The following is a 14,929-nucleotide window of genomic DNA, read 5'->3' on the forward strand; positions in this document are numbered from 1 at the left end:
TACCCAAACCAGAATTGTAACCTTAACCCTAAACTAGAGGTCGACCGATTATGATTTTTCAACGCCGATACCGATACCGATTATTGGAGGACCAAAAAAAGCAGATACCGATTAATCGGACGATTTTTTAAATGTATTTGTATAATGACAATTACAACAATACTGAATGAACACTTATTTTAACTTAATATAATACATAAATAAAATCAATTTAGCCTCAAATAAATAATGAAACATGTTCAATTTGGTTTAAAAATGCAAAAACAAAGTGTTGGAGAAGAAAGTAAAAGTGTAATATGTGCCATGTAAGAAAGCTAACGTTTAAGTTCCTTGCTCAGAACATGAGAACATATGAAAGATGGTGGTTCCTTTTAACATGACTCTTCAATATTCCCAGGTAAGAAGTTTTAGGTTGTAGTTATTATAGGAATTATAGGACTATTTCTCTCTATACCATTTGTATTTCAATAACCTTTGACTATTGGATGTTCTTATAGGCACTTTAGTATTGCCAGTGTAACAGTATAGCTTCCATCCCTCTCCTCGCTCCTACCTGGGCTCGAACCAGGAACACAACGACAACAGCCACCCTCGAAGCAGCGTTACCCATGCAGAGCAAGAGGAATAACTACTCCAAGTCTCAGAACGAGTGACGTTTGAAACGCTATTAGCGCGCACCCCGCTAACTAGCTAGCCATTTCACATTGGTTACACCAGCCTAATCTCGGGAGTTGATAGGCTTGAAGGACAGCGAAGAGCTTCTGGCAAAACGCACGAAAGTGCTGTTTGAATGAATGCTTACGAGCCTGCTGCTGCCTACCTCCGCTCAGTCAGACTGCTCTATCAAATCATAGACTTAGTTATAACATAATAACACACAGAAATACGAGCCTTAGGTCATTAATATGGGCGAATCCGGAAACTATCATCTCGAAAACAAAACATTTATTCTTTCAGTGAAATACGGAACCGTTCCGCATTTTATCTAACGGGTGGCATCCATAAGTCTAAATATTCCTGTTACATTGCACAAACTTCAATGTTATGTCATAATTACGTAAAATGCTGGCAAATTAGGCGGCCCAAACTGTTGCATATACACTGACTCTGCGTGCAATGAACGCAAGAGAAGTGACACATTTTCACCTGGTTAATATTGCCTGCTAACCTGGATTTCTTTTAGCTAAATATGCAGGTTTAAAAATATATACTTCTGTGTATTGATTTTAAGAAAGGCATTGATGTTTATGGTTAGGTACACATTGGAGCAACGATACGCACCGCATCGATTATATGCAACGCAGGACACGCTAGATAAACTAGTAATATCATCAACCATGTGTAGTTAACTTTTGATTATGATTGATTGATTGATTGATTGTTTTTTATAAGATAAGTTTAATGCTAGCTAGCAACTTACCTTGGCTTCTACTGCATTCGCGTAACAGGCAGGCTCCTCGTGGAGTGCAATGTAAGGCAGGTGGTTAGAGCGTTGGACTAGTTAACTGTAAGGTTGCAAGATTGAATCCCCGAGCTGACAAGGTAAAAATCTGTCGTTCTGCCCCTGAACGAGGCAGTTAACCCACCGTTCCTAGGCCGTCATTGAAAATAAGAATGTGTTCTTAACTGACTTGCCTAGTTAAATAAAGATTAAATAAACGTGTCAAAAAAAAAAATATATATACTGTATATATATTTTTTATTGGCCAAATCGGTGTCCAAAAATACCGATTTCCGATTGTTATGAAAGCTTGAAATCGGCCCTAATTAATCGTCCATTCCGATTAATCGGTCGACCTCTACCCTAAACCTAACCCCTAAGTTTAAAATAGCCTTTGTCCTCATGGGGACGTGGGAAATGATAACTCCACGAGGGAGAAATTTCCTTGTTTTACTATCCTTGTGGGGACTTTGTGGATTTTAGGTCTAATTAAGTCTTTGAGTTGTACACACGCTGTTGAGCGGCTCACTACCATGTTTGAAAGGTTAAAGACACGTTAACAAGCTTCATTTTGACAATGCCACCTCCCATGTTTCTCTTGGCTTTGTGCTAGCTGGTTTAGCTCTGAGAGAGACCGGACAGTACCAGAGAACTGTAATGCTGTTTTTCTATATGCATCCAAAATAGCACCCTATTCCCTACATAGTACACTACCGTTGACTTGTGACCTACGGGCCCTGATTTAAAAAAAAGTAGTGCACTATGTAGGGAATAGGGTGCCATTTGGGACGCAGCCTCTGTTTCTCACCCTTTCAGTTTCTCATTAAAACTCCCTGAACAGCCAACTGATTCAACCTGCTGCTCACAGGGCAGAGCAGTTAGAGACAGAGCCCAACAGTGACTTGGACAAGAGAGCAAGAAACCAGAGGGGAGGGGAGAGGGATAGACAAGAGGAAAGGAGGGAGCGTAAGAGCGAGGAGGGAGAGAGGGAATGTGAGAGTGGTAGGCAAGAGCCAAGGGGGGAAGAGGAGGGAGGGAGAGGGAGACAGAGAGAGAGAGAGGGGGGAAGAGGAGGGAGGGAGAGGGAGACAGAGAGAGAGCGAGAGAGAGAGTGAGAGAGGGGGGGGGGAGAGGAGGGAGGGAGAGGGAGACAGAGAGAGAGAGGGGGGAAGATGAAGGAGGTAGAGGGAGACAGAGAGAGAGAGAGGGGGGAAGAGGGAGACAGAGAAAGAGGGGGAAGAGGAGGGAGGGAGAGGTAGAAAGAGAGAGAGAGGGGGGAAGAGGAGTGAGGGAGAGGGAGACAGAGAGAGAGAGGGGGGAAGAGGGAGACAGAGAGAGATGGGGGAAGAGGAGGAGAGGGGGAGGGAAACAGAGAGAGAGAGGGGGAAGAGGAGGGAGGGAGAGGGAGAGCGAGAGAGGGGAAAAGGCATTAGTGAAGGAAGAATGGCGAGAGAGCAGAGAGACAGAAGGAAAGACAGGAGGGAAGGAGGGAGGGCGAAAGAGGGAGGGAGAGGGGGATAAGCCAACTGCTTAAACAACGCTCCGAGGCAGAGCTGTTGGACAGAGATCAACACAGCAGTACAGCCAGCCAAGGTCTGGGCAGGAGAGACAGGGATAGGCATGAGGGAAGAGAGAGCGGCAGGAGGAGAAAAGAGAGAGATGTGGGGGCAGGCATCCACCCTGGTCATACCTTCACAGTACTCTGTGGAAATAACTCCAGGTTAACCATATAAGATACACCAAAATGCATTTTATTTGGATAAAGTATATTTCAAAGCAGCTTCCAATTCTGTTGCTGAGTATTTTTCAGATGATAGTTAGGGGCCATCTCTTTTAAGTCACATGTACTGTACATAAAGAAAGGGAAACAGCCTCAAAACCAAACGACCAGGGTTTGTGTAGAACATATCAAGTGGAGGAAGCACTATAATACACCAGTAGATCTGTGTAGATTGAAGGTGCTTTTTCCAATTGACCCCATAACCAATTAAGGGGTTAATTGGTGAGAACTAGTGAGTTGTGTTTGATAACTAGTGAGTTGTGTTTGATAACTAGTGAGTTGTGTTTGATAACTAGTGACTTGTGTTTGATAACTAGTGAGTTGTGTTTGATAACTAGTGAGTTGTGTTTGATAACTAGTGAGTTGTGTTTGATAACTAGTGAGTTGTGTTTGATAACTAGTGAGTTGTGTTTGATAACTAGTGAGTTGTGTTTGATAACTTGTGAGTTTGTTGATAACTAGTGAGTTTGTTGATAACTAGTGAGTTGTGTTTGATAACTAGTGAGTTGTGTTTGATTACTAGTGAGTTGTGTTTGATAACTAATGAATCGTGTTTGATAACTAGTGAGTTGTGTTTGGTAACTAGTGAGTTTGTTGATAACAGGTGAGGTTGTGTTTGATAACTAGTGAGTTGTGTTTGATAACTAGTGAGTTGTGTTTGATAACTAGTGAGTTGTGTTTGATAACTAGTGAGTTGTGTTTGATAACTAGTGAATTGTGTTTGATAACTAATGAATCGTGTTTGATAACTCGTGAGTTGTGTTTGATAACTAGTGAGTTGTGTTTGATAACTAGTGAGTTTGTTGATAACTAGTGAGTTGTGTTTGATAACTAGTGAGTTGTGTTTGATAACTAGTGAGTTGTGTTTGATAACTAGTGAATTGTGTTTGATAACTAGTGAGTTGTGTTTGATAACTAGTGAGTTTGTTGATAACAGGTGAGGTTGTGTTTGATAACTAGTGAGTTTGTTGATAACAGGTGAGGTTGTGTTTGATAACTAGTGAGTTGTGTTTGATAACTAGTGAGTTGTGTTTGATAACTAGTGAGTTGTGTTTGATAACTAGTGAGTTTGTTGATAACTAGTGCGTTGTGTTTGATAACTAGTGAGTTGTGTTTGATAACTAGTGAGTTGTGTTTGATAACTAGTGAGTTTGTTGATAACTAGTGAGTTGTGTTTGATAACTAGTGAGTTTTGTTTGATAACTAGTGAGTTGTGTTTGATAACTAGTGAGTTGTGTTTGATAACTAGTGAGTTTGTTGATAACTAATGAGTTGTGTTTGATAACTAGTGAGTTGTGTTTGATAACTTGTGAGTTGTGTTTGATAACTAGTGAGTTTGTTGATTACAGGTGAGGTTGTGTTTGGTAACTAGTGAGTTTGTTGATAACTTGTGAGGTTGTGTTTGATAACTAGTGAGTTTGTTGATAACAGGTGAGGTTGTGTTTGGTAAAAACCTGAGAAGAACTGGAAATATCCTGGTAAAGGATTTCTTGAAAAGAGTCTGGTAACTACAGTCACTGCCAGAATTCCCTTGAGGCCTTTAGTTTTGCTGTAACTGTGACCTGAGTTCCAAATGGAACCCTGTTCCCTATGTAGTGAACTACCTTTGACCAGGGCCCATAGGGAAGTAGTGCACTACTTGGGGACTGTACACAGGCAGCCAGTTGCACCTTAATTGGGGAGGACGTGCTCATAGAAATGGCTGGAAAGGCATAAATGGAATGATATCAAACAGGTCAAACATTATTATGAGCCGTCCTCCCCTCAGCAGCCTCCTGTGGAATAGGGTGCCATTTGGGATGCACACCTGGTGTGTTTGGCCGGTCTGCACCCCTGGTGTGTTTGGCCGGTCTGCACACTTGGTGTGTTTGGCCGGTCTGCACACCTGGTGTGTTTGGCCGGTCTGCACACCTGGTGTGTTTGGCCGGTCTGCACACCTGGTGTGTTTGGCCGGTCTGCACCCCTGGTGTGTTTGGCCGGTCTGCACACCTGGTGTGTTTGGCCGGTCTGCACACCTGGTGTGTTTGGCCGGTCTGCACACTTGGTGTGTTTGGCCGGTCTGCACCCCTGGTGTGTTTGGCCGGTCTGGTTTGAGAGATAATCTACTTTGTTATTTTACAGTCACAGACACAGTTCTCTGTGTAATCTCCTTTTGAAGACATTTTGAAAGATCTTCTGAGCTGAGAGAGACTGATTTGGACTGTGTATGTGGGGAAGGGAAGGGGATACGTAGTCAGTTGTACAACTGCATTCAACCCAACCCCTCTGAATCAGAGAGGTGCTGGGGGCTGCCTTAATCAACGTCCACGTCATCGGCACCCGGGGAGCAGTTGTTGTTGGGGGGTAACTGCCTTGTTCAAGGGCAGAACGTTGTGGCTTAACCGTTTCCGCTCTCAGAAATGTAACATTGTCTCAATATGTAGACCTATGTATTATTACATTCTGTTTACGTTTCTGTCTTCTATGAACATTTAAAAAATAAAAATAAATCTATTTTTATTTTTAGAAATTTTTAGAAAGAAAACAAAGCAGATGTGTGTGTGTGTGTGTGTGTGTGTGTGTGTGTGTGGTGTGTGTCTTTTCTTGCCAGTTCTGCTCTAGGCTCAACTGCTGCTGCCTTAACTTCATTACCACAGTAGATTAGCAGCTTTACTGAACGGGAGTCAGAGTACAGAGACTCCAGAAGGCATAGTCTGTCTGTCTGTCTGTCTGTCTGTCTGTCTGTCTGTCTGTCTGTCTGTCTGTCTGTCTGTCTGTCTGTCTGTCTGTCTGTCTGTCTGTCTGTCTGTCTGTCTGTCTGTCTGTCTGTCTGTCTGTCTGTCTGTCTGTCTGTCTGTCTGTCTGTCTGTCTGTCTGTCTGTCTGTCTGTCTGTCTGTCTGTCTGTCTGTCTGTCTGTCTGTCTGTCTGTCTGTCTGTCTGTCTGTCTGTCTGTCTGTCTGTCTGTCTGTCTGTCTGTCTGTCTGTCTGTCTGTCTGTCTGTCTGTCTGTCTGTCTGTCTGTCTGTCTGTCTGTCTGTCTGTCTGTCTGTCTGTCTGTCTGTCTGTCTGTCTGTCTGTCTGTCTGTCTGTCTGTCTGTCTGTCTGTCTGTCTGTCTGTCTGTCTGTCTGTCTGTCTGTCTGTCTGTCTGTCTGTCTGTCTGTCTGTCTGTCTGTCTGTCTGTCTGTCTGTCTGTCTGTCTGTCTGTCTGTCTGTCTGTCTGTCTGTCTGTCTGTCTGTCTGTCTGTCTGTCTGTCTGTCTGTCTGTCTGTCTGTCTGTCTGTCTGTCTGTCTGTCTGTCTGTCTGTCTGTGGCTCTGGTCAAAAGTAGTGAACTATGTAGGGTGCCATTTGGGATTCAAACAAAGTAGTGTGGTTGTCTTCTATTGTCTTGACTATGATGGATTCCAAGCCCCTTTTTCAAATGATTACTTGGGTGATTATTGGCACAAAAGCAATGTTTGTTAGCCAGCCCTGGTCCAGCTGTGACCCGCAATAAATCAGCAACTAACCATCCACCATGTAGTTTGGGTGTATCAGTGCTTTTTAGTTTGGGTGTATCAGTGAATTACACGCTCGTAAATTATTGTTATTATTGATTCATTAAGAACACTGAAGTACACTCACAAATGATTGTTAGTAATGTTAATTGTTGATTAATTGTTGATTTAAATGATGATGATGATATGGCCGATACTCTTGCAGGTGTACAACATGTTTAACAGCAAGAGTCTGGGCGTCAGAATCAACATACGGGTCACCAAGCTGGTTCTGCTCCACAACCGCCCAGTAAGTTCTGACCTCTAAACTTCTTTGACCTTCTTTGACCATCTATGACCTCTTTGGAATCCTTCTGACCAACACATACTAAGTTGTTGAAGAGTCAGGGCCCACCCAACTGTTTTCTACTTAGTTTTATCATTGGCTTCAGGGCTTGTAATGTGTCCTCTATGTGTATGAGCATGTGTGTGTGTGTGTGTGTGTGAGAGAGAGAAATAGAGAGAGTGAGACAGAGAGAGAAAAAGAGAAGGAATGTGTGTGTGTGAGAGAGTTTCCCACTGTTTTCCCCTTCCTATTTTATTGCCTGTCTCTCTACTTTAACAGGGCCCTGGAGAGCCAGTCTAAATTGGTGTCAAGTGTCTGTGTGTGTGTGTGTGTGTGTGTGTGTGTGTGTGTGTGTGTGTGTGTGTGTGTGTGTGTGTGTGTGTGTGTGTGTGTGTGTGTGTGTGTGTGTGTGTGTGTGTGTGTGTGTGTGTGTGCATCTCGGCAGAGCAGTACTGATAAGAGTCAGTATAACAACGTGTCTGGGTCCAGCATCTTCAAATAGCTATCTCTCCCTAAACTCCCTCAGCACGGCTCCGGGGTGAAGGTTCCCTTAGTAAAGATCTAGGATCAGCTTCCCCTCCGGGGTGAAGGTTCCCTTAGTAAAGATCTAGGATCAGCTTCCCCTCCGGGGTGAAGGTTCCCTTAGTAAAGATCTAGGATCAGCTTCCCCTCCGGGGTGAAGGTTCCCTTAGTAAAGATCTAGGATCAGCTTCCCCTCCGGGTGAAGGTTCCCTTAGTAAAGACCTAGGATCAGCTTCCCCCCGGGGTGAAGGTTCCCTTAGTAAAGATCTAGGATCAGCTTCCCCTCCGGGTGAAGGTTCCCTTAGTAAAGACCTAGGATCAGCTTCCCCTCCGGGTGAAGGTTCCCTTAGTAAAGACCTAGGATCAGCTTCCCCTCCGGGGTGAAGGTTCCCTTAGTAAAGATCTAGGATCAGCTTCCCCTCCGGGGTGAAGGTTCCCTTAGTAAAGATCTAGGATCAGCTTCCCCTCCGGGGTGAAGGTTCCCTTAGTAAAGATCTAGGATCAGCTTCCCCTCCGGGGTGAAGGTTCCCTTAGTAAAGATCTAGGATCAGCTTCCCTTCCGGGTTAAAGACCTAGGATCAGCTTCCCCTCCGGGGTGAAGGTTCCCTTAGTAAAGATCTAGGATCAGCTTCCCCTCCGGGGTGAAGGTTCCCTTAGTAAAGATCTAGGATCAGCTTCCCCTCCGGGTGAAGGTTCCCTTAGTAAAGATCTAGGATCAGCTTCACCTCCACCAATCCTAACCTTAATCATTAGTGGTGAAAAACAATTATTGATCAAATATCAGCAATTAGGGGGAACTTCACCCCTACACCCTCAGCAGGGCTTTATACCTCAATAATAGTACTGTATATAATGTCCCATTAGGAAAGTCACTACGACCAACCTCTGTGCCAGAACAAAGCTGCACGGTCGATGTCGCCCTTATGCACAGATCTAGGATCAGCTTGGAAAAGGCTCAACAGACCTTCGGCTAGCTTTCTTGAGGACACTTCATCCTAATACAAGGGCTTTTGTCACTTCTCCTCTTTCCACAGGGAGGGAGAGGTCCTGTGAGAGCTCCTATCAATTCTCCTCTATTGTTGTCTCCTTGTTTCTTGTCTCCTTTCCTCGTCTCCTTCCCTGACCCTGTGTGTGATGCTGTCCTGTTTTCTCCATAGGACAGGCTGAAGATGGGCCACCACGGAGAGAGGGCTCTGGAAAGATTATGTCCTCATCTCCTCTCATTATCTCCTTGTCTTGTCTCCTTCCCTGTTTCCTCTACAGGACAAGCTGAAAGTGGGCCACCACGGAGAAAGGTCCCTGGAGAGCTTCTGTCAGTGGCAGTGGGGGGAGTACGGCGGCCCCCGTTACCTAGGCAACAATTACGTGCCCGGGGGCAGGGATGACATCCCACCTGTGGACACGGCCGTGCTCATCACTAGGTAACTGTCATTGTCACTGTCACGCTTCCAATCACATTGTCACTGTGTATTTGATATAGTCTCCTGCTCTCTCTCCCTGCTCTCTCTCTCTCTCCCTGCTCTCTCTCTCCCTGCTCTCTCTCTCTCCCTGCTCTCTCTCTCTCTCCCTGCTCTCTCTCTCTCTCCCTGCTCTCTCTCTCTCTCTCCCTGCTCTCTCTCTCTCCCTGCTCTCTCTCTCCATTTCAATTTAAATTCAATGGGCTTTAATGGCATGAGCCAAAGCAAGTGAAATAGATAATAAACAAAAGTGAAATAAATAATACAAAATGAACAGTAAACATTACACTCACAAAAGTTCAAAAGAATAAAGACATTTCAAATGTCACATTAGGTGCAAATAGTCAAAGTACAGAAGGGAAAATAAATAAGCATAAATATGGGTTGTATTTACAATGGTGTTTGTTCTTCACTGGTTGCCCTTTTCTTGTGGCAACAGGTCACAAATCTTGCTGCTGTGATGGCACACTGTGGTATTTCACCCAGTAGAAATGGGAGTTTATTAAAATTGGATTTGTTTTCAATTTCTTTGTGGGCCTGTGTAATCTGAGGGAGGGAAGTATGTGTCTCTAATATGGTCATACATGTGGAAGGAGGTCAGGAAGTGCAGCTCAGTTTCCACCTCATGTTGTGGGCAGTGTGCAAATAGCCTGACTTACATTTCTCAATAGCAAGGCTATGCTCACTGAGTCTGTACATAGTCAGAACTTTCCTTAAGTTTGGGTCAGTCACAGTAGTCAGGTATTCTGCCACTGTGTACTCTCTGTTTAGGGCCAAATAGCATTCTAGTTTGCTCTGTTTTTTTGTTAATTCTTTCCCATGTGTGAAGTAATTATATTTTTGTTTTCTCATGATTTGGTTGGGCCTCTCTTTCAATTCAATTAAATTCAAGGGGCTTTATTTGCATGGGAAACATGTGTTAACATTGCCAAAGCAAGTGAGGTAGATAATATACAAAAGTGAAATAAACAATAAAAATTAACAGTAAACATTACACATACAGAAGTTTCAAAACAATAATGACATTACAAATGTCATATTATGTATATTTAATCAAATCAAATCACATTTTATTTGTCACATACACATGGTTAGCAGATGTTAATGCGAGTGTAGCAAAATGCTTGTGCTTCTAGTTCTGACAATGCAGTAATAACCAATGAGTAATCTAACCTAACAATTCCACAACTACTACCTTATACACACAAGTGTAAAGGGATAAAGAATATGTACATAAAGATATATGAATAAGTGATGGTACAGAACGGCATAGGCAAGATGCAGTAGATGGTATCGAGTACAGTATATACATATGAGATGAGTAATGTAGGGTATGTACACATAAAAGTGGCATAGTTTAAAGTGGCCAGTGATACATGTATTACATAAAGATGGCAAGATGCAGTAGATGATATAGAGTACAGTATATACATATATATTATATTAAGTGGCATTGTTTAAAATGGCTAGTGATACATTTTTTATCAATTCCCATCAATTTCCATTAATAAAGTGAGCTGGAGTTGAGTCAGTATGTTGGCAGCAGCCACTCAATGTTAGTGGTGGCTGTTTAACAGTCTGATGGCCTTGAGATAGAAGCTGTTTTTCAGTCTCTCGGTCCCTGCTTTGATGCACCTGTACTGACCTCGCCTTCTGGATGATAGCGGGGTGAACAGGCAGTGGCTCGGGTGGTTGTTGTCCTTGATGATCTTTATGGCCTTCCTGTGACATCGGGTGGTGTAGGTGTCCTGGAGGGCAGGTAGTTTGCCGCCAGTGATGCGTTGTGCAGACCTCACTACCCTCCGGAGAGGCTTCCGGTTGTGGGCGGAGCAGTTGCCGTACCAGGCGGTGATACAGCCCGACAGGATGCTCTCGATTGTGCATCTGTAGAAGTTTGTGAGTGCTTTTGGTGACAAGCCGAATTTCTTCAGTCTCCTGAGGTTGAAGAGGCGCTGCTGCGCCTTCTTCACAACGGTGTCTGTGTGGGTGGACCAATTCAGTTTGTCCGTGATGTGTATGCCGAGGAACTTAAAATTTACTACCCTCTCCACTACTGTCCCGTCGATGTGGATAGGGGGGTGCTCCCTCTGCTGTTTCCTGAAGTCCACAATCATCTCCTTTGTTTTGTTGATGTTGAGTGTGAGGTTATTTTCCTGACACCACACTCTGAGGGCCCTCACCTCCTCCCTGTAGGCCGTCTCGTTGTTGTTGGTAATCAAGCCTACCACTGTAGTGTCGTCCGCAAACTTATTGTGCCCATACTTTGTATTTCTTATCCCGTTGGTTTTACTATTAAACTGCTCCAGCTATTATCAAGTTCTGCTCTCCTGCGTCTGACTTCCCTGCCACCAGATACGCACCCCTTACAGAGAGGGAAGCTGGTCCTAGATCTGTACCTAGGGGAAACTTCTCCCTGGAGCGTGTCTGTATCAGACTTGAGTTCAAACGGTATGGGGTCTCTGTATCTGTATACATCGCATACTCTAACGAAGGTATTTTCAAGTTTAGTATATGAAATCACTGACATTTGCATCTGATCTAAGTGTGCGAAGACTAATTTCTTCATTCTGCCCACACCTCTATGACCCACTGTCACTCTGTATTTCTCATTTCTCTCTCTCTCTCTCTCTCTCTCTCTCTCTCTCTCTCTCTCTCTCTCTCTCTCTCTCTCTCTCTCTCTCTCTCTCTCTCTCTCTCTCTCTCTCTCTCTCTCTCTCTCTCTCTCTCTCTCTCTCTCTCTCTCTCTCTCTCTCTCTCTCTCTCTCTTTTCTCTCTCTCTCTAGTTTCTCTCTTTTTTTCTCTTTCTGTCTCTCTCTATCTCTCTCTCACTGCCTTGCCTTCACCTCTTGTCACACACTGCCATTCTCTTGCGATCTCTCTGTCTATTTCTCTCTTTTTCCGTGTCTCTTTCTATCAATTTCAATTCAGTAGACTTTATTGACTTGGTAAGTTAAATTACTTACATGGTCAAAGTATACATACAGTACCAGTCAAAAGTTTGGACAAGGGTTTTACATTGTGATACAAGGGTTGTTCATAGTGAAGAGATCAAAACTATGAAATAACACATATGAAATCATGTAGTAACCAAAAAAAGTGTTAAACAAATCAAAATATAAACTTTTTTTTACATTTTCTTAACTAGTCAAGTCAGTTAAGAACAAATTCTTATTTACAATGACGGCCTACGCCGGCCAAACCTGGACGACGCTGGGCCAATTGTGCGCCATTCTATGGGACTCCCAATCACGGCCGGATGTGATACAGCCTGGATTTGAACCAGGGACTGTCGTGACGCCTATTGCACTGAGATGCAGTGCCTTAGACCGCTGCGCCACTCGGGAGCCGGAGTGGTGCAGAGATCATCCGTTCACCTACTCTGCGTCTCACAAAGACACGGCGGTTTGAAGCAAAAATCTCACATTTGGACTCATCAGACCAAAGGATAGATTTAATGTCCATTGTCTAATGTCCATTGCTCGTGTTTCTTGGCCCAAGCAAGTCTCTTCTTATTATTGGTGCTCTTTAGTAGTGGTTTCTTTTCAGCAATTTGACCTTGAAGGCCTGATTCACGCAGTCTCCTTTGAACAGTTAATGTTTAGATGTCTGTTACTTGAACTCTGTGAAGCATTTATTTGGGCTGCAATCAGTGATGCCAACTTAGCAATTTTGTTGCTAGATTTTGCAACTTTTTAGACTACCCTGGCAACTTTTGTTTCAAACAGCACCTAGCAACACATTTAGCTACTTTAAAAAAGTGACTCAAACGCTAAAATGCATTTCCCCTCTAAATAACACAAAAACGATTTTCTGTGTCACACACTCAGTCACACGTGCCTGGCTGCATAAGTGCATTGTGAGTGACGTCAGCAGCAGGGCGCTCAGCTCGTGCCCAGGCAGCAGCAGGCCAGCAGCAATTTCAGCAAATTGCAAATCATTGTTGGCCGACTGCAGCAGCAGTAGTATGCGTTCGACGAGACAAACCCAATGAATATAGTTGGTCACGAATGTTTGATCTTGAACAGAACTTACAACATCAATCAACACGTCTCAATCAAAACTGTACAGCCAGAAGTACAGAAAAGAGTGGGAGTCTGTACCTGAATTTAAAGGGTGGCTGAATCCATTAATTGGGGATGAATGTTGGGCATACTGTGCGTACTGCAAATCAGATATGCTTGCAAAAATGTATGACACAAAAAACATTGTGCTACAGCAATGTATATAAATGAATCAAAACCGTACAACACCGCAACGTAGTCTACATTACCACAGTTGGTTAACAAAGTGGATAACTGCAAAAGCGCAGAAGCTACTATGTCAATGGCCATTGCAGAGCATTGTTCGCTGCTAGCATGAGTAGGTGTGTCCAAACTATATAACGAACAATTGTGGGACCAACAGCAATAAGGCATCAATAATACTCATAGAAGTAGTAGTAGTGGAAATGGGAATACCATTAACAGGAACTACAACAACAATATTAATGAGAATAATAATAATAATAATAATACTACATTAAAGCAATAGTAATAGGCCAGTCTCAACATGATTAAGAAGCCACATGACATGGTATGAAAGCCACATGACATGGTATGAAAGCCACATGACATGGTATGAAAGCCACATGACATGGTATGGTATATACATATCTTTTTCAGTTCAACTTTATTTAACCAGGTAGGCCAGTTGAGAACAAGTTCTCATTTACAACTGCGACCTGGCCAAGATAAAGCAAAGTGGTGCGACAAAAACAACGACACAGAGTTACACATGGAATAAACAAATGTACAGTCAATAACACAATAGAAAAATCTGTATACAGTGTGTACAAATGAAGTAAGGAGGTAAGGCAATGAATAGGCCAATAGTGGTAATTACAATTTAGCAATTTACACTGGAGTGATAGATGTGCAGATGAGGATGTACAGGTAGAAATACTAGTGTGCAAAAGTGCAGAAAAACAACAACAAATATGGGATGAGGTAGATAGTTGGTTGGATGGGCTATTTACAGATGGGCTGTGTACAGCTGCAGTGATCGGTAAGCTGCTCTGACAGCTAAAGCTTAAAGTTAGTGAGGGAGATATGTCTCCAACTTCAGTGATTTTTGCAATTCGTTCCAGTCATTGGCAGCAGAGAACTGGAAGACTTATAGATAACCTGGAGCCAGTGGGTTTGGCGATGAATATGTAGCGAGGACCAGCCAACGAGAGCATACAGGTCGCAGTGGTGGGTAGTATATGGGGCTTTGGTGACAAAACAGGTGGCACTGTGGTAGACTGCAACCAATTTGCTGAGTAGAGTGTTGGAGGCTAATTTGTAAATGACATCGCCGAAGTCAAGGATCGGTAGGATAGTCAGTTTTACGAGGGTAAGTTTGGCAGCATGAGTGAAGGAGGCTTTGTTGCGAAATAGGAAGCCGATTCTAGATTTAACTTTGGATTGGAGATGCTTAATGTGAGTCTGGAAGGAGAGTTTACAGTCTAGCCAGACACTTAGATATTTACAGTTGTCCACATATTCTAAGTCAGAACCGTCAAGAGTAGTGATGCTAGTCGGGCAGGCGGTGCGGGAAGCGATCGTTTGAAGAGCATGCATTTCGTTTTACTAGCATTTAAGAGCAGTTGGGGGCCACGGAAGGAGTGTTGTATGGCGTTGAAGCTCATTTGGAGGTTTGTTAACACAGTGTCAAAAGAAGGGCCAGATGTATACAGAATGGTGTCGTCTGCGTAGAGGAGGATCAAAGAATCACCCGCACCAAGAGAGACATCATTGATATATACAGAGAAAAGAGTCTGCCCGAGAATTGATCCCTGTGGCACCCCCATAGGCACCCCCAGAGGTCCGGACAACAGGCCCTCCGATTTGACATGGTATGAAAGCCACATGACATGGTACGAAAGCCACATGACATGGTATGAAAGCC

At 43.5% G+C, this 14,929-nt stretch overlaps 1 protein-coding gene across 2 annotated transcripts in view; it reads left to right on the plus strand.

The window, feature by feature from the left end:
* Window positions 1–14,929, plus strand: part of adamts17 (ADAM metallopeptidase with thrombospondin type 1 motif, 17) — a 218,506-nt gene that overhangs the window by 51,206 nt on the left and 152,371 nt on the right. For both annotated transcript variants that reach the window (XM_071400845.1, XM_071400846.1), the window contains exons 5-6: window positions 6,903–6,986; window positions 8,808–8,965. In XM_071400845.1, the coding sequence (XP_071256946.1) occupies window positions 6,903–6,986; window positions 8,808–8,965 (242 nt within the window). The remainder of the gene's footprint in view (window positions 1–6,902; window positions 6,987–8,807; window positions 8,966–14,929) is intronic.

Source organism: Salvelinus alpinus, chromosome 5 (assembly GCF_045679555.1).
Source record: "Salvelinus alpinus chromosome 5, SLU_Salpinus.1, whole genome shotgun sequence".
NCBI classification, from domain to species: Eukaryota; Metazoa; Chordata; class Actinopteri; order Salmoniformes; family Salmonidae; genus Salvelinus; species Salvelinus alpinus.